This window comes from Vidua macroura, chromosome 1 (assembly GCF_024509145.1).
Source record: "Vidua macroura isolate BioBank_ID:100142 chromosome 1, ASM2450914v1, whole genome shotgun sequence".
Classification (NCBI taxonomy): Eukaryota; Metazoa; Chordata; class Aves; order Passeriformes; family Viduidae; genus Vidua; species Vidua macroura.
In genome coordinates, this window is record NC_071571.1 from 119,939,917 (window position 1) to 119,959,409 (window position 19,493).

The 19,493-nt window shown below is 38.0% G+C and overlaps 1 protein-coding gene across 3 annotated transcripts in view; it reads left to right on the forward strand.

The window, feature by feature from the left end:
• Window positions 1-18,873, forward strand: part of CSPP1 (centrosome and spindle pole associated protein 1) — a 61,935-nt gene extending 43,062 nt beyond the window's left edge. For 2 of the 3 annotated variants that reach the window (XM_054000558.1, XM_054000567.1), the window contains 11 exons: window positions 51-197; window positions 939-1,043; window positions 2,077-2,143; window positions 3,559-3,679; window positions 4,387-4,532; window positions 5,068-5,208; window positions 8,972-9,027; window positions 10,293-10,356; window positions 13,755-13,864; window positions 14,023-14,173; window positions 18,074-18,873. In XM_054000558.1, coding sequence (XP_053856533.1) covers window positions 51-197; window positions 939-1,043; window positions 2,077-2,143; window positions 3,559-3,679; window positions 4,387-4,532; window positions 5,068-5,208; window positions 8,972-9,027; window positions 10,293-10,356; window positions 13,755-13,864; window positions 14,023-14,173; window positions 18,074-18,288 — 1,323 coding nt within the window. In that variant the 3' untranslated portion in view covers window positions 18,289-18,873. The remainder of the gene's footprint in view (window positions 1-50; window positions 198-938; window positions 1,044-2,076; window positions 2,144-3,558; window positions 3,680-4,386; window positions 4,533-5,067; window positions 5,209-8,971; window positions 9,028-10,292; window positions 10,357-13,754; window positions 13,865-14,022; window positions 14,174-18,073) is intronic. The other variant, XM_054000548.1, reaches the window with a different exon arrangement.
• Window positions 18,874-19,493: the final 620 nt, after the last annotated feature.

Consider the following 19,493-nt stretch of genomic DNA (forward strand, 5'->3'; position numbering starts at 1 on the left):
AACCCCAAATTTTTAATTGAGCCTTTTTTTATGTATTAATTATGTTACAGCGAAGATTGAAAAATAAAGAATTAATTCAATTAGATGAAGAAAGGAAAAAAGAGGCGGAAAAACAAGGAAAAGAAAAAGAAGAAAAGCAAGAGGAACAACTTAGACAATATTTTGAGAAAGAAAAGATGGAAGAGGAAAAGAAGATGGTATGTTAAGTGACTTTTCTTAGAAAACTTTAAAAAATAACTGGATTTTAAGAAAATCACATGATTTCTTAGACCTCTACCTGCAGTGTTGTTCCCCTCTCAGTTTATCAAACTGCAGTATACTTAATGCACAGAGAACAGAAAAAATTGAAAAATCAGGCATACTGCAGTAGAAACTTATCTTGTTGATCAAATTTACATTAAAATATAGTAAAAGCAAGATTAATAATCTGCACTCAATAGTTGATTTTTATATCTGCTATGAAATACTGTGAACTGCATTTGCTGAGGTGTAAATATACATAAAATTGTTTATTAGAGGACTAGTAAGACTGTTCATCTTAAACAGTTGTGGTTTCGGTAATTTCATTATTTTCCTTTGACCTGGATGATGTAAGAAATCCATCACATAGATTTTGTCCCCTCTCTTATAAAATTTGTACTAAATTCCTGTAATTTCTCTAAAATGACAGATCTAAAGGAAGTGGCTAGAGGAAAAAAGATATATAACTGAAATATAAAAAAAAAAGTATTAAAATTTCTAGAGTTAGGAAAAAAGTATTAAAGTTTCTATAGGTAGAAAACAAAAATCACATTAAATAATTTTTGCAGTTGTTTTATGCACTTAGGAACATTTCTTTCTGTCAGAGGGAAAACACTAACAAAACTTTGCCTGTCCAAAATAACACTTTATTCAAAAGCTATAGGGATGTAGTTTCAGCCTTGGTTTCCTCCCTGCAGTTGTCACGACAATCTTCACCCGTCATTCCCGCTCTGAAGAACAAATCAGTAAGAAAAGAAGAAAGGATTCCCTCTGCTGAGAGCCATCTGTCTTACTATGCACAAGTATGATTGTTACACCAAACTTCTACTGGTTTATTTAAGAAAGTACTGTGTATGAAATCATGCCAAGTTTTTCAAGTTTGCCAGTTATTACTGGAATGCCATGGATAACGAGACAGTCTTTACATTAATCAGTCTTGGAGCTCTGAAATTTAAGGTTAAATTATATTTCAAGTATTGAAGAATTCTTTTTGGCGGTGTGTTATTTTTTTTCTGCATGTGCATTTTCTGTAGGAATGAGTACCTCATTTTGGAGAGGACATACACTGTCCAGACCCTTACCAGGGGTCTGATGATCTCAATATTTAGGATAAGAAGGTTTACATATAATCTAGCAGCTCATCATTTTCACTCACAGAAGAGCTTTGCTTAGGCATGAAGTTTAATGTTAATTTGCAGCTACTGACATTCTTGTGTAATCTTTGTATTTCAAAGTACAAGAAGATTGTTACTCCTAATATGCTTTGCCTTCTTCTCTGCATCACAAATGAGTTACAGTAGTGGTTCTGAGACCTCTTGTTTCTTTTACTTGATAGTCTTCTCTGGGGCTTTTTTGGCTTTTAAAAGAAACTTCTCCTAGAAGAGAGTAAATTAAATAATTGTTTATGATATTTGAATCTCAGGCCATAGTTCTGTCTTTTTATTGAGAAAGTGTTTGTTTGTTTGTTTTTTACCAACTGTCTGAACTGAGCTAAATACTTTATAGTGCAGTTTCAGAGAATATTTTATGTCAAACTTTAAACCCTAAATTTCCTAAATATGAAAAATGCTCTGGAAGTAGGTCAGTTTTATTTCTTCAGCAGTACTTGGAATAGATTTATTTAGAACTCTGAATAGTGCATTATAGGTATTGTCATAGTAATTTGGATTATACATTGAAAGATCAGATTTTAAAATACCTTAGGCATTCACAGCCTGTAAGGTTACTGTTCTGACTTCCACCTGTTAATGTAAATTAGCTGTAAAACAAGGAAATAAAATGTACTGCAATTTCTTCCTTTTACAAATTACATTTCATATTGATGATGATCACTAGGATCCTCCACAGCCCAGAGCTCCTTCTCCACCTGTCCCTGCTAGAAGAAATCAGCTGCGTTCATTAGGTGGGTATTTGTCCTCATTGCAAACTCACTTTCTGTTACAACAAAACCCTTCTCTGTTACAGTTCCTTTTCTTGCCTGCAAAGAAAGAGTCCTTTAAATTTTGCATTTCTGTCTAGGTATTTTCTCTCTCTTAGTACTATTAATATATTAATATGATATGTCTGAATTTTTAACACAAAATAAAATTGCATTCATTATGTGTCATCATAAGGATATATGTTTTTGTAAAAACTCTGATATTGGAATAGTCTGCATGGGAAGTGCTGGATCTCTTGGAACAGTGGTACCACTGTGACCAGAATATGGCAAAATGGGAAAGTTTTGGATTGGCTGAGTAAGGGATTAGACTTTCAGAGTGTACAGCATGGCAGGTCTAACTCTTAAATTCTACCTACGTTTGTTAGCCTGCTTAATCCTCTCCTCATTCCTCTTAGCTTTCACTGGTTGTTCTAAAATTCAGATGTGCTGGAAGGGTCTCCTTTGGTTTTTTTATATTAATTATCCTGACAATATGTGGGTAGAAAGCAGTAATTTTTCTGCTGATACTTTTTTTTACAAGTATATACGAAACAACACATGAAATGTACCAGTAAGTGATGTCCTACAAATGCTAGCCTGCAGCAGGAAGTACCTGAGACCATTCCACAAGTCCTTGTGGATTTTCCACTAAATGGAAGGCAGAGTGGTTCTTAATGCAGCCATTGGAAATTGGTTGACTCAGACCTTCTGTCACAAGAGAAATAAAGACACATGTTTGAGGATTTAAACTAGTAAGACTTGCCTGCTAAGTTCTGGACACTAAAGTCTAAAAGTCAGTCAAATATCAAACTATAAGTATGTTATTTGGAAAATGAGGCATGTCTGAAACAGGTTTAACTTGTGGAGGAATGCTATCCTGATAACAAAAACCAGCATAGACTCAAAGCAGGTCTGAAAAGTCAACATAAGCATGTAATAAAAATTGAAGTTAGAACTCTTGACCACTTAAGAGAATCTGCATTAGGCAGACAGACACCCAACTTTTTAGTCAAGAAAAAAAAATTGTGTGGAGTGTTTGCAGATACCACTGTAGTTCCTGTTATCTGAGGACTGTGTAGGTTTGCATATTTCAAATTAAGGCTATTTACTGGCAACACCCACTTGTATTCCATAACTTTTCCTTTTTTAAATACAGCGAAACATTTCCAGTGACATTTGTATGTTTTCTGCTGTTTAGGGGTTCTGGTCCTTGTGCTGTCTCAAAATATAAACTCTGATCTTATTTCTAGTGTATGAAATATTGTGATTTTTGCATTTGTACAATCCTTGTTTTAATTAACATTTCCTCATATCTGTTTTTTCCCCTTATTTTTTTACTTATGTTTAAAAGTTGCTCTGACATGCCTTATTTTTAAATTATTTGTGCTAAATTCCAGAGGAAAGGAAGAATGTGATCAACGAATTATCAGAGATGAGGAAACAGCTTCGTAGTGAAGAGAGGCGGCTGCAGGAACAGTTGCTAAATGTGGCCAGTCATGATAATGTACCAATTCCACGGTAAGAATTTAATCTTCTGTTTCCAAAGCTAGATTTTTCACAGGAACTTACTGTGTATTACTAGCTAGTATTAGTTGACCAATACACATGAGTAGAATGAAAATATCAAGGTAGAACTTGTATATAAGTTTTTTTCATTTTTTTCTAATGTGTTTGGGTTTTTTCCAAGACTCTTCCTAAAATTTATTTTAAGAATGGCTGTACTGGTGAGATAGGAAGTTGCAATGCTCTGTGTTGAAAAGTGGCCTAAAACAGATGTCTAAGGCAGAATTATCTCTCATTACCTTTTTTTTTCTAGGCCATAATTTGTGCCTGTAAACTGCAGTACTACAACTGCTGAATATGTTTATGAATACTGTAGTGTTGTGGAAGTCCTTTCTTTCTTACTAAAAATCGTATTCTCTTTATTTAATACATTTGGTTTGCTTCCAAAATGTATTAGCTAATCATACCAATTAGGTGGAAAAGACACAACTAATTACCAGCCTTAGTTCCACTCTATAAAGTATGGGGGTTTTTTAATGTTAAGCAGGTTATCTCTTATTTATAACACAGTGTGCAGTGTCATTACTTTCAAATTTATTTTCCTCTTTTGATAGCTTTATTTAAAGATAAAAGATCTGAACATTTTCAGTGTTATATTTCCATCCAACTCATTAATAGTATGGTGTTAAATTGCTTTCTGTTTGTTTTACAAACCTGTCAAGCAGGAGGAGAGAGAAGAATCCAAGGGACATATTTGAGATGGCCAGGCTTCGCCTGCAAGCTCCAGTTCGGCGACCTTCCTTAAAGGAGGCAGAAGATCCTGTCAATATACAGAATATCTGGGAATTTAATGAACTTAAATACAAAGGCAGGTAGATCTTCTTGTTACTGATGAAGAAGGCTAGGGAAACATCTTCCTTCTCCTCTAGCTTCCATTCCACGCAGGATTTAAAGACAAAAATTAGGCTTTTCATGAGCTACTGCCCATGCAATGCACTTCATGGGCATATTTTGTTTGTGTGTGTGTATCTCTCTGTGGGGCTATTCCTGCAATTCCATGGAATTCTTGGCCTCACAATGCTGTGTCATCACTTAGAGCACTGACCTGTCTTCTAGTCCCTGCTGCTTAAACTTCTTGTGCATTTGATACCATGGTGTTACTGAAAATAGACTGAGTTTGACTTTTTTACCAACCAACAAATAATGTTTCTGTGTGATGTTCTGTTTATTCTTTACCAGAAAACGTGTATTTTTAATATAGTAAAATTGTAAAATCATTACTAAGTTGCTCATCCTCTTGGCTGTTAAATTTTTAATATTTTTTATGACAGATATTTCTTTTAAAATGCTTTTCAGAAATGTTAATTTAGGGAATAAACATAAATTTCATATCTTTGCTCTAGATCCTGAAACACGTATGGTCTTGAGGCACATGTATCCTGATCCTCCAAAAGATGACCAGACTCTAGAGATTCAACAGCAGGCACTGTTGAGGGAGCAGCAGAGGAAACTTGACAAAATGAGAATGAGGAGAGAAACAGAAGGTAAGGAATGAATGCTTTGAGATAAACAAAAATCTTTGGAATTATGTGGTTTGTATTTGATAAGAATTAAAACCCACTAGCACTAGTTTCACTTCTTCCAAGTGCACTGTCAGCACTGTATGAGACAGTAAAACACCAGAGCACTGAAAGTCTATCATAATGTAAACATAAAAATGATAGAGTGTTTGGGGGAGCTTTTGTGGTTTTGTACTTGTTTTTGGGGGTTTTTAATGACATGTTAATTACATGACTGTTTCTCTTTGGTTCCCTGAAAGTAATTTAACTAGTGCCTCATACTTCAAAAAATTTAAAGGAAAAGTAGTTTTGTTTCTGTTTCTTGGAGAAAACCACAGAAGAGTGAAACTCTTTTGCTGAACTGTGAAAAAAGTGTTAGCAGGTAAGATCCATGGAGCAATTCTTGAGTTCTCATGGAGGAAGTAGGATTGCTTTGAACTGTGAATTGATTAAAACACAGCCACTGTATCTTCACCTTGATCCCCTTTTAATGGATGATTTTTTTTTTTATTTCCATTATCTTGGGTTGATTTATTTTAAAGTTTCAGAAACCTGTATCCATAAAAAGCCTTTGCTTTAGCAACCACATGTGAGATACCGTAACTACTTGGAGGTTCTGGAAGGAAAATGTTGCTTGTATCACTAAATAGAGATGATCCTAAGATAGTAAACATCAGCAGCCTAACATAGAAAATATTTTGGCTGCATATTGCAGAAGGAGTGAAAAGTAGATGTATTACCCTTTTTTTGCACGCTACAATTGATTCCAAATGTAAGGTTCATTCAGGTATCTTTTACAAACAGTCATGAAGGAGCAGTATTTCCAGTTTTAGAGGATATTTAAAATTATAATGAGAGTTGCTTAAAGCTACACAAATGAACTCAGTTTTGAGTGCAAGATGCAGATTTCTTGGAAAAGTGATTGCCTCTGTAATTCAGACTGGCCTAACTAAATTTTTGAAGAGAAAGTAACTTTATTTCTGTGGTGGCTTAGCCTGTGCTAGCAGCCAGACTCCCACGTGGCTGCTCTCTTGCTTATGTCTCCTCACTCCTGCCCTTTTGGGGAAACGGGAAGAATAAAGCCTGTTGGCCAAGGTGCAGATGGGGAGATTGGTTAGCAGCTGCTGTTGTGGGCAAAACAGACCTGACTTGGGGAAAATTAATCTAATTACTATAAGCCTAAATATTTGATTACTGACTTTGAGTAGCAGAAAAAAAAAAACAAACATGAAGCTTGCACCTTTCCTAGCCCCTTTCCTGTGCCCAATTTCACTCCTTCATTCTCAGTGTCCCTGCTCCCCTTCCTTGGTACCAAGTTACTTCTGTGATGCAATGAGTGATGTCAGGCTTGGGAAGGGGCCGTTTTGGTCATTACACAGCAGTTTCTCTCTGCTGCTTCTGTCTTCTTGCACCTTTCAATCTGCTCTACCATAGTGTCCTTCAGGGGCTGCAGGGGAATCTCTGCTCTGGCACCTGAGCACTTCCTCCTCCTCCTTCTCTGGCCTTGGTGCCTCCAGGGCTGCTTCTCACAGATTTGTCCTCAGTCCTACTGCCATGGTTTGATTTGCTCTTTCTCACATTTGTTTGCAGAGGCATCACAAACATGACTGATAGGCCCTGCTCTGTCCTGCAGCAGATCAATTGTGGCAACAGCTGTGCCCAGCACAGGGTATCACCTGGCATCTTCCCACAGCCCCCCACCTTGCCACAGTCACCCATGGAATTGCTCCTTAGACTTTATTAGCCTTAGGTGAACGTTGGGCATTAAATAAAACCAAGCACATGTGGAAAGAAAATATTTACATTTTTGCATACTGCTTTGGAAAAACTGAATGCCTCTTCTGATCACTGGAGCTTTGATGCTTGCACCTGTTAGCTGTTGCCAGATCTGTAAGATTAATTGAATTGATACCAAGATGTGAAGGGTGACAGCTGTGTTTTGTTCAGTATCCTGAGTGTTAAAGATGATTCCTGTTCTATCTTGGACAGATGAGCTAGTGTTCAAGCAATGTGGGCCATACTGCTTATGGATAATAGAACATCACAGTTGTAAATAAGTATATATGTATCACATTCTGTGTTGATTATATGGTTGTGAGTATCTTTTAATGCCTAAATGGAATGTATAGGCTTGACTTCAGTCTTCCTCTTTATGAGATTGACTGAAATGCTGAAAAAGAATTCACTGGCTTCAGCTGAGATCTCTCTGGGGCTTGGTTCTGGTTTTCTGCCATTAGAATATTTTTAATAGGCCAGTCTGAGAAAGCTTTCATTCAATGTTTTCTGCAGAGAAACCTCCACCATCTAGAAAGCAAATTTGCCTTTTCCATTAATTTCAAGCACATGGAGTCATTTAGACTTCTGCTAATGGATAATGTAGGCTTCTATGATGACATCCGAGGAAAGGTCTCTTCAGGTTGGATTAGTTGATAGACAGGCAGCTGATTTTTATAAGTATTTTCTACTGATGCTTCTGGAGGCTCCTTAAACAGCTTTTTCTCTTTCTCTCTCTGACTGCTTTACAACATCATTTAACTTTATAGTCTGTCACTGAGTACCTAGCAAGAGAATTAGTTGCCATCTCTCTGTTTCCAGTTTATTTTCCTCAGAGACAAATTCATCACCTTCCTCTTGCTGAAAATAGATGAGTGGTTTTATTGTAAGGCAGAAAGAAGGATGAATTAAAGCAGTATGTACTTTTGTACAGTGGGTGAAATAATGTGTTATGGGCTGTTGTGGCAAAGGCATACCTTTTTTCCCACACTATGTGTAAGTGTTCTTTGCCTTGCATGTTTTTTATACAGTTTTCCTTCTGATATGTTTGTTTTTCTCTTTGTGTGAAAGAGGAATATGTTGACTGTTAATGAAACTATAAACTGAGAAATCAATGTTTTAAATATGCCAAGTTTTTAAATGCTAGCTGTGGCCCTATAAAGGAGGCAGTCTTTTGCAGACTTCTGGATGATTATTATTCTGGGGGATGTGAGGGAAGGCCCCAAGAGCAGGTTTGATGTTGCTTTGCTGCAGTGCTGGGTGCTGCTTGGTGGGAGCAGTGTGACAGGAATGGGCTGGGAGTCAGGCCAGGAGGACTGACAGCCCACGTGCTCTGATGCTGGACAGAAGGTCAGCTACACACTGAGTAAGGTGTTGTTTCTTGCATCTCTGCCTCAAAAACAATCTAATAAAATAATTTATTTGGAAACTAAAACTAAATAAGAAAGTAACTTCAGTTCTGCTTCTTACTTCTGCTGCATTTCCAGCAGGCATTGGGTCATTGTTAGCTTAAATTTCAGGATGGTTGTCTGTGCTCTCCAGAACTGAGGTTTTTATCCCAAGATAAAAGCATATATATTCTTATCACTTTCCTGTGTGAAATGATCTCTGTCTGGTTCAACTTCCCTTTGAAGGCTGGAAGAGTGCTGTGCTTAGCATGTTGAATGTGCATTTACTCTTGGGGCTTTCTGCAGTCCCTGCTGTGGTTGTTATTCCCTGCCAGGAGCCAAAAAACAGAAGTAATAGACTACAAATTTCTGTTTGATTTCTCTGATTCTACTTAAATTTACATAAGGAAACTGGAATAATTGTTGCATTCAAATATCTTAAAAACCCATTCCTTCAGCACAATTTATGTATATTTAAAGATTTAATGCATACTGATCTTCATTTTTGCAATAATAAGCTGATAAAATATGTTTTGTTGTTAGCTGTTTTTATGTCAACACTGTTGTTTTGTCTCTTGTCTGTGTAGCTTTTGATGATCAAGAGGATTCTGCTTTGGACAGCTACCCACAAACTATGGGCCTGGTAAGAATAAAAGGTTTTTTATGATATTACTTTTTCAAGTGTGAGAAATATTATGTCTTTCACTGATTTGGAGAAAGGAATGACAGTTAACAAGACAACAAACTAATTTATTTCTTTTTCTGGTCCACACAAACGACAGCTTCTTTAAATTTGACATAGAAGTTGCTTATCTTGTATATAGAGATGGCTTAATTCTTTCTTCCTTTTATTCATTGGTACTTATTTTATATTCATATGGTGTTAGATTGCTGCTGGGGGTGAGAATTAGTAGAAAAAGCCAAGCCAGAAGCAGTTGCTCTGAATTCAGGTGGTTTAAGTGATGCACTTGGCCAGTCAAGAATTGGATCTGTTCTCAGATGGAAAATTTATTTTCTGACTTGGTGAAAAGAGCAAAATAAAGTGCTATCAAATTAGAATCCTGTACTAACCCAAAATACTGAATAACAGAGTTCAGTTGTATTTCATGGGAATATGAAACAATGGAATACAAGTGACTGTGCAACAGCAAAGGCATTAATCTCGAGGATAATACTATAACTAAATGCAGAAATGAAACCGTTTTTATTTTAAAAAATAATCACATTAATGCACTTTATAGTTATAATTTAATGCCTGAAATTATCATTCAGAGCAATGCTTTGCAGTAAAAGATTTGTTCTCTCTTGTTCTGTTTCCTCTGATAGTGTCTACTGCTTTGATTTTAGAGCGGGTTTCAACATAAATTATTCCTTAGTAGGATTTCTGTAATAAATGGTTGCAACTATGATGTGAACTATGAGTATTGGTCTTAGTGCTTGATATTATGATGTAGAAAATTGCTATTTTAATGCTTTAATGTCAAAGATTGTATGTGGTGGGATAAGTTAAACATAAGAAATCATTCTTCATTTGATCAGTACTTCATACAAACCTTAAGTGCAAAGCTCACATTGAGCACTGACTATTCTGAACCTTATGCAGCGTGACAAAGATCCATTTCTTGATGGAAATGTCTGTGTTACGCAAATTACCACAACAGTTGTCATGTGTAAGCAGTTTCAGCAAAAGTAAAAAAAAAACAAACCCTAATGCTTAAATAGAATATGAGTTCTTTAAAAATGTATTGGGATTTTAGAACCACAAAGTCAGGGATAGTAGAATATTAACAATGTAGAGGTGCTCTTTGCTTTGGAGAAGTTTGGCAATTAATTTACATTAATTATCATTTGGCCCCAGAAATGTATTGAAGCCTCTGAATTTCCATTTTTTCTGTTTCACTTTTGTAGTTCAGGAACAAATCGAACGAATTCCAGAAAAATTCACTGTTGGAATCGGATAGTGCTTTTATTGGTGAGTTTATACCTCCCCTTAACCATGTTGTGAGTGTACAGACATGTGGTTTAGTCTAAAGCTGCGTCTCTAAAATGATTATTACTGTTTTAGAAGTTGCAGTGGTTGTAGCTATGGTGATTGGTTTAAAGTATTAGGAAGTTATGTCTCCAAATTAAAATGCAGAGATTTATGAAATTTTACTGCAGCAAATTTCTGTAGATGACACCTAAATTTAATGATGCTGCTCAGTTACTCTTTACCACCTTACATCTTTCAATGAGAAAGCATCTTTCTTGCTCTTTGTGCTTTGTCTGGGAGGTTAGTCTTGTCAAGGGGCTTTTTTTGACATCTTCCCAGCTTTGAATAAGGAAAAGCTAATATTTATTCAGGAAATGTGTTATAATGGTAGCATTGGCAATGCTTTTCTATTGTTCTGCTGCAAATAATACAATTTATTGACAACCACAGCTTACAATTGCAATCTGTCCACAGTGAAATACTTCAGACAGTCAGCGATTCTTTTCATGGTTATTCTTTTCATTTACAAGCATGCTTGATTTTAAGTATGATTATATGGGTATAAAATAGCAATTCATTCTAAATTAGTCACTTTTCTGCTGTTCACATTTTATTTCATTTCACTTGCAACATTATACTTATAGACATTGTCACTTACTCATCATCTGAAGGAGAAGATTTTTAGTTTTCTAAAGATTTTTGTATAAACGTCTCAAGTAATGTCTCTCTATTCAGCCTTTATATAAGTGGATGTAAAAGTGCTGTTTTATTTCCAGTTACTAGAAAAACCCAACCAGCTCAAGCCTTTACATGTTATTTTCCATTAGCAGGCATTTCAGTATCTTGAAATTTCTTTCAGTCATCTATGAGAAATCATCTTGCAAGGTTTTTATTCTTTGCTGTAGGGGAGATGCAGTAGAGTCCTGTGGGTACTTTTTAATGAAACAGTGTTTCTATAAACTGATGATTATTATCTCTGGCTTTGGTTAAAAACAGATTTTTTTCATTTGAAGTGTTCATTTCAAGCCCATTCTGTTAACGTGCAAGTCCTGGAGTACAGGGTAGAACCTGGCATTGGGAAGAGCACGGAGTGGGGCATTCAGCCTTGCTTAGTGCATTTGGTTCTCTCTGTAGTCTGCAATACCTTCCTTTCAGATTAAGGATTACTGTGTATTAGTACAGCCCAGGGGTGAAAGGATGCCTCAGGAGAGCCTGTCAGTCTAGGCTGTAGCCACATATCCCATCTCAGCCAGGACAGGCTCATGGAGAGGAACACAAGATGCAGGGCAGACATGCAGGGCTCTTCCAGCTTCCAGTGACCTGTAGCTGACTGCATTTCATAAGCCTTGCTAAGCTGGACCATTCACAGGTTGTCTTTCACCAACTGGAATTAGCATTTTTGAATCCCTGTTTACCATCAGCAGAATTGTGTGGATAAATATCCAGCCTGTGCCTTCTGTAAACCATGTCCTTTTGTCTGCTGTGAGGCTGCCAGTTCTTTCTTATGGGGTGTTCTTTGTTATTTCCTAAGGTTCATGATATTTATAGTCCTCTCACCCTTTCCCTTCTTCTTCCCATCCACCTGGTACTTGCAGTTTAGTGAGGTGTTTGAGTTAACCTAATATTATTTATTCCCCCCACCCCATTTTTTCCTTTTCCCCCCCAGATCATTTATGGCTGATGAAAACCATGTTCTTCAATAGTGAGCTATATGCATTACCTAAAGATGTGTTATCTTTTGCATTGTTTGGGCTTTATAAATCTCTACTAACATTCTGAATATTAATCTGGTGACTTCCATCTCTGAAATGAAAAATAAAAACTGTCATTCTCTGTGTGGGCTGCCTTCTCTGTGAGTTGTGCAGCTCACATTGTCTGAGGGTCTTTGGTGAAATACAGGGGCTGTATTTTAACAGTGTTTGCCATTTCCTAAGAGGAGTGTAACACTACCCTCTGTTTTGCTTGAGGTTTTTTTGACGTGGGTTTAAAATCCAACTCAGTTTTGACATCTATTATGTCAGCATTACATCTGAATTTATCTCCTAGGGCTCTGAAATTTGAGGCAGTTAGAAATAAATTAGTTTATTTTTTCTTTTTCTTTTTTTGCCTCACTGAAAACCCTAGAATCCATTTGTGTTAATGCAGTGATTTAAAAGCATCTCTGTGCAGCAGGATCTGAATGATGGATGCTTACAGGAATAGGTAGCACCTGATACTGATGATACACTAATGGTACAAATAAATTCTTAAGCTTGTCCTTTGTTGTGACAAATTCACATTGTTAAACCATTTTAGCTGGAATTCTGATACATAATTTGTTAGTATTACACCATTTCAAAATTATGCTTTGATTTTTTTTTATTTGAAACATTTGTGATAAGAGCATGAGTAGTGTTGGTGAAACCGGGGAAGAGAAAAGATGAGAAGAGAATAAAAAATGTATTTTTAGGGAAAAAACCCTGACAATACAAACCTCTTTTTGTTATTCTGAACTTGTTTGATAGCAATCAAATTTATTTTTCAAACCTAAGTATGTCAATTTTCTACCAAAATAATGGTTTTAATTCTTATGTTTAGAATTTACACACATTTATCCTTTAATTTTTTTTTCTTTATGTGATATACTGGACTAGCCACTTTTCCAAAACACGACTTTGTTGTCACAAAGAGTAGTTGGTGGTAGTGGATTCTGCAGAGGTTTTGTTGAGCAGAGTCCTTCCTTTTCCTGGGAGGCTCTGTTCCTGAGGATGCCAGAGGGACTGCAGTAGGAAACAGAGCCCACTGTCTGCACCAAGCAGCAGCAAAGCCATCAGCCAGCCCCAGGCAGGGTTACTGGTCCTGGAGGGAAAACCAAAAGTACTTGTTGGAAACAGTTTGTGCTTGAAACAGTTTCCAGAGTCAGCCAAAGAGGAGGAAATAGACAAGTGTGAAGCAGAGAAATGACCTTAGGGTTCATGTATATTATAAAAAGAGATTAAACTCCTCCCACTGTAATGTGATACAAATATGATCAAAAGGTGTAGTTATTTATTCTTGTATGAACAGCTGCTAACATTTCATTACATGAAAAGGCAGCGATTAGACCAAGGATGTGTGATTAAGGTATAGATTTTGTGATTCCATGTAACACTGTCAGTCCATGTAATGTTATTATATATTTCATGTAACATATTTATTTATGACTCTGATATTCCAAGTGTTCTCTCTTTCAAATAGAGATGCTGTGCTCACTTGAGTACTCATTTACTTTAAAGGTCTGGGTATAAACAAGATTTGCAATGAATACATTCCTATGCTGGAGTCATGTACAATATATTGGCTTGTTTCAGAACATAAACAGGTTGGAGCACTCTCTGGTATTCCGATTTCTTTGAAAATTATTTCACCTGTTTTTCCAGGTGCTAATGGGGAAATGTTTTCTGCCTTAGAAGAAGTGAATTTATTACCACAGCATCGACTTTCTGCAAGGGAGAGGAGACGACTGAAGCAGAGAGCTTTGGAGAGCGCTGTACGTGTAAGAACTGACAGATGTAATGTCAGACAGTTCCTTTGCTTCCACAGTGACTCCATGTTATGGCTCCTGAGGGAGTACACGTGTAGTTATTTGCCCTTTTAAAAAGGTTGCTCTTTAACTGAAGGATTTGTGCATTTTTGGATTCCCTGCAGGAGGAAGTTCCACCAGGGCAGACACCGTTGCTGCAGCCTGACAGCGTTTCCTTGCACTCAAACTTCAGCCTGGATGCTGATCAGGTGAAAGGCAAGAACGAGGAACGACTGCACAGACTGACTGAGCTGCAGCAGAAATCTCCTTCCTTGGGTATGCTCCCTGTAGCAGAGACGATGTAGTGAACCCTGAGCAATTACAAGAATTAAAGAACAAATAATAATAGGCTTCATGTAGCAGAACAGTGAGGAGTCAGATCAAACACAGGAGTTATTTATAGAGCTCTGTAGCTGGTACAAGGGCAAAGCCCAGCACACCTCAACACAACTTCTTCAGACTAAGTTTAGAGGAGGAGAGTAGAAAAAGATTCTCATATTCCTGTCTGATCAGCCACTCCTACTTGTCCTGTGAGCACCCCTGGAGTGTGAGCAGCAGGGTGGGGATATCCAGCTGCAAGCTGAAACGGCAATAGGAAGAAATAAAACACCCAAGTGATGAATGATGATGAATGATGAGTTTACTGGCATTCCTGGGAGTCAGATGTCTGTGGTCCAACCAGTATGAAGATATGCCAGAGAATTGTGTATGATGAAGTACTTCAGTTTCTAGTTAATTTGATTTTCTAGTGGTTTGTTAATATTAATGATCGTTCAGTATTTGAGTATGGGAGTATTTGATACTGGTACCTCTCACTGCACACACACTTGAATTCATTCCAAGTTTCTTACATCAGGTGCTGGGAGTTGTCTTGGAGCATCTCCAGATGCTGGCTGCCTGATCTAGATCCCTTTTGTGTATGAAGTACCAATCATGGCAACCATTAATGGCCTTTAATTTCTCACATGGATTGTGACCCAGTTCATACACTTTGTGCTAATGAATCTTTCATACGAGTCTGAAATCTCCCTTTTTTTGGAGGTAGTTGCTATGCTGTCTAGGCAATTACAGTATCAGTATCCTTTTTATAAACTTAATGAGAGTACAGATGCTGGCAGTATTTTTGATTCTGTTGCTATGGGTACTCTTACAAGCACTTAATCCTTTTTTTTTTTTTTTTTTGCTTGTTTTAACCATCTCATTGTGGTTTTAAGTCACTAAAAAAATAAACCCTATTCATATTAATTTTCTTCTATAATCTAAATAAAATCTTTACTAATTTTACTCCACCCAGATATATTTGCTATGTGAACTACTACTACTTCAGTATCTTTATTGTATTTCACCTCTTTTATAATTTCACCTCATAGCGTATGCACTACACTTTTTATTTTGCTTGCCTTCTGTTTGTCACATCCTCCAGAGCTTCAGCCTTTAGATATCTATAATTTTGATATGTGTGTGTATATAGATATGTTTTTATATGTCTGTACATATCTTGCTGTCTGGAGCACATGGGGACCCATCACTCATCCTTAGCATTTGTGTCTCTTGGAAAGGTAGCAATAGATCTCTTGCTAAGCTGTAGTTGTTCAGGCTGCACTGCTGCTTGCCATCCTGTTCCCTCATTGTGCTCAGGGATGTTACAGAAAAAATGAGTGAAGCCAAGTTTTTTTACTCTTTTTCCCTAACAGTCTGGAAGAACCCTTGTGGCATCCTCCTGCTTTCTGAGCAGCCAGGATTGTCATTTCTCCTCTGCCCTCAGAGACACTGCTGAGAGAAAACAAATATATAACTAAGGAACCTGGTTATCTTCCCTTGAAATGACTAGAGATGGCAATTCACAGGCTTTGATAAATTCTAAGAGCTGATCTGGTTCACTAAGGAGGCTCAGTTCACAGCAGTTCACTTTCTCCTATGGGACTGATGTGGAAATCCTAAAGGCATCCTAGTATTGTTTTCTTAATTGGAAAATTAGACAAAAGGAGTCAGGCCTTCTCCTCCATTTTCACCCATCCAAAAAAATTCCCATCAGTGTAGACTTGGTGAATATTTGGGTGATGGAGTCTCTGTCAAGTAAGGTATGTGTGTTCCTAAGGACATAAACAAGAGCAGGCTCCGATACAGAAGAGGGAATTCTCACAGATTTGGGCACACAAGATGTGCTGCTGTTGGTGTTCTGCAGGAATCCAGGTACCATTCCATTTCTAAACCAAGATTTCATGCTATAGAAAAGCTTTCCTTACCCTCAGCCTCCACATCCAAACTGAATTATCAAGAGTCCCAATGTGTCCCAATTAAGGACAGTTTTTTAGGGAGTTTGCAAAGTGTTGAAATTCATGATGAAGGTTCTGCAGTACAGTTGATCTGCTGGGCTTTCTAAAAGCAGCACCAAGTGAGTCTGATCCAGTGATGTGCACTGTGATCTTACCTCTGGCAGAACAGTTGATCTTGTCTCTGACATCTGCAAGATCTAAAGGCTTTGCTTTAAAGGCAGAAGTAGTTACGTGCGGGGAAATGCAGCCCTCTGGCCTGGACATTCCCAGTTTGTCTCTAAACAACCTTATTTTTATTGTTGCTAGATATCATCTCTTAAAGCAGCAAACAGAAAATTAATTTTCTTCAGGTATCACTTTTCCTGCTGTGTGCTGTTAACCCCTCTAAACCTACAAATGCAAAAAACTGTGGGTTCCAACCCACAGGAGAGCTGATTTGACCCAGGATTTAGGAGACAAAGAGGTTCACTCTGCCAGCTTCAAGCACAGGAGATGACAGGCCCTAGAGAGAGGGAGGTCTGCTCTCACTTCTGGTGTTGCAGACAAGTTTTAACCAGACTGGGAGGGCTTGGAGGATGATCAGATCACTGTCTGTGTGATGTGACAGAACTAATGATTTCTGCCAAGTTCTTTTGGAAAAAGAAGTATTTGGCATTTTGTTTTAGAACCTGCAATCCCACCTAACAGACAAAGAGGGAAACTGAGCCCTTGCTCCCAGTGTATGTGGGGTTGTGCAGTTCTGTCCTTCCCTTCATCCCTGCATACCTGACTGCTGCTTCTCCAGGCCTTGGGCTCTCACACCCATGCTTAGGCCATCAACTTTCAGTTTTTAATGAGACCCTTCAAAGAAATTTTGGTTTAAATTCTCATTTTGAAAAAGTCATCATTTTTGCAGAATAAAAACCTGAAATTCGTAAAAATCATCCAAATACATAAATTAAATGACACTTATTAATTGCTTAGGTTAATTATTTAATCACTAAAGAATATACAATTTTGTTCTGCTTTATTTAGGATGTTTTTGCAAAAATGTTTATTTTCTTTTCGTAATCCAGAGTCTTTGTTTCTGCCGAGCTTTAACACCAAGAAACCAGAACCTCTTCACAGACGTGGTTCAGTTTTAAGAGGAAAACATTGCATTTTTTAGTTGTTATAGATAGAGGGGGTTTGCATAATTTTTTTGGTTTAAGTTTGTAAAAAATTAGATGCTGTGAAGCCAAAAAATGAACAGCACAGAGGAACTTACATCTTTATACCCCTTCATATATAGTAAAAATGTATGTTGTTTGATAATCCGCACTAAGAACTATTTGTTTAAGGTATTAGATGTATGTATAATTGCTGACAGAATTGAAACAAGTAATAGTAGAGTTCAGGGTGATAAGGACCACAAGTTCATAGGCAAGGCAGTTCTGGTTTTTGTTAGGTGGGGCTTGTTTTGTAGCTGGAAGATCCCAACTTAGCCAGTTTCAGCGTGACATTGCACTGAGGTTGAGCTGTGCTGGGCTGTGATGCATTTGCACTGTTAAGCCAAGTTAAAATAATTCCTCATCAGTAGGAGACTGTCTATACAAGGTTCAGTCAGGCCACTGTGATTGAATGGCCTTATTTTCCCATGCATTTTTATGCACTGACAGATCTGATTCTCCCTAAATAGAAGCTTTTTGGAAAGCAAGAGTCCTCTGCTGAGGACCCACCTCTGCCTGTATCCTTATCCCCTGTTGAGGCCCAGTTCCCCAGAGCATCAGCAAACGTGTGCTAAGTAGAAATGTAATTGAAAAGCATTATTATATATATCATTTAAAAGCATTATTGCTGCACTGATTGCAGCCAAGCCTGCCCAGTGTCGTGGTGGGAAGAGCTTCTGTCCTGTCTAACGCGCGTGTTGCTCTCCTCGTAGGTGATGACGTTTCCTTAGGGGACGTGGACGACCTTCTGAAGCGTGCTCAATCCCAGGCCAGCTCCACGGATACTGTGGCCACAGAGCCCTGGCTGCGACCGGGAACGTCGGCCTCGCTCCGGAGGCTCCTGGCGGAGCAGCCGAGCTCAGCAAAGCTGTCCGCAGAGACGGCGCTCCCGCTGGGCTGGCAGGGCCTCTCCACCGCGCACGGCTGACTCCGCCCGGGGAGCGCGGCCGAGGAGGGCGCCTGCCAGGGAATCCCGCAGGGAGAATCCTCTCCCGTGTACAGTGTGTGTAACTGAAAATAGCAATAATAAAGGCTCAGGCACTACAGTGGAACGGAGGTGTAGCGCAGGGATGTTTTCTATTCTGTGACGTGGGAAATGGAGGAAAAGCTTGGCAGCTTTTGCACTTTTTATACAACTTAAGTTTCAGCCTCAGAAACAGAGTGTGGTGTGTGTGAATTTGATATTAAATCAAAGATGTTTTTTAGCTTTATAGTCAAACTCCAAAATTTCTGGCATTAGAGCAGCCCAAGAGCAGAAGGACATTAGGTTTTTACCCAAAGAGTGAGTAACTTGAACAAGGACACTTAGTTTTCATACAGGATAAAAGCTGTCCTGCATGAAAGCGCAGCTAACACTTTCCTGGGAAAAAATTATTATTAACAATGTGTCTTACATTCCCTAACTTGTTGTGTGCTGAAAATACAGATATTGTTGAATATATTTATGTTTCTGATTGAAGAGTTAATATTTTGTTACTAAAATTATTTTTGTTATAAAAACTGTGAAAGCCGACTTCGATTTTCTTAATTTATGATTTGCTTCAGCTTTCATTTACTCATGAACAAACCAGAGTGTTAAGGTTGTCTCCAAAGAAATAAAAACACACAGAAAACCTGTTCATTGAGAGCACAGAGCTTCAGCAAGAAGGACGTGGAGCAAGATTTTAGTTCAGTGAACTACACAACCAAGGTGAAACAGGGGTAATGATGCAACTTTCCTTTTGGTTAGGAAATTCCCATCCAGAGGCCTAAACCTGATCAACAGGGAAAAAAAAAAAGACCCTTATAAACCACTGATGAAAAACAAGAACTTTTTACAAAGGTCTTTATGTTTACTACATTGCCACCTTCAAGCTTTTGTAAACTGGTCTGAAGGCTACAGCAGTTCCACGATGCTGGCAGGCAATGTTTGCTGACAGATGCACTTTCAAACCTGTGTGGTGTTGAGCTTCTTCATGGGTGCTTAGCATGTTCCTTCCCAGAGAGGATTTGCCAGATCAGGGTAATTCTTACCCTGAATTTCTAGCTCAACAGGAAGGAGGTTCATCAGTGTGGGTGTGACAGCAGCGGCCACCCAAGCAGGGGCCTTGGTGCAATCCCTGACCTGGCTGGAGCAGGTACCTCGCACTGCAT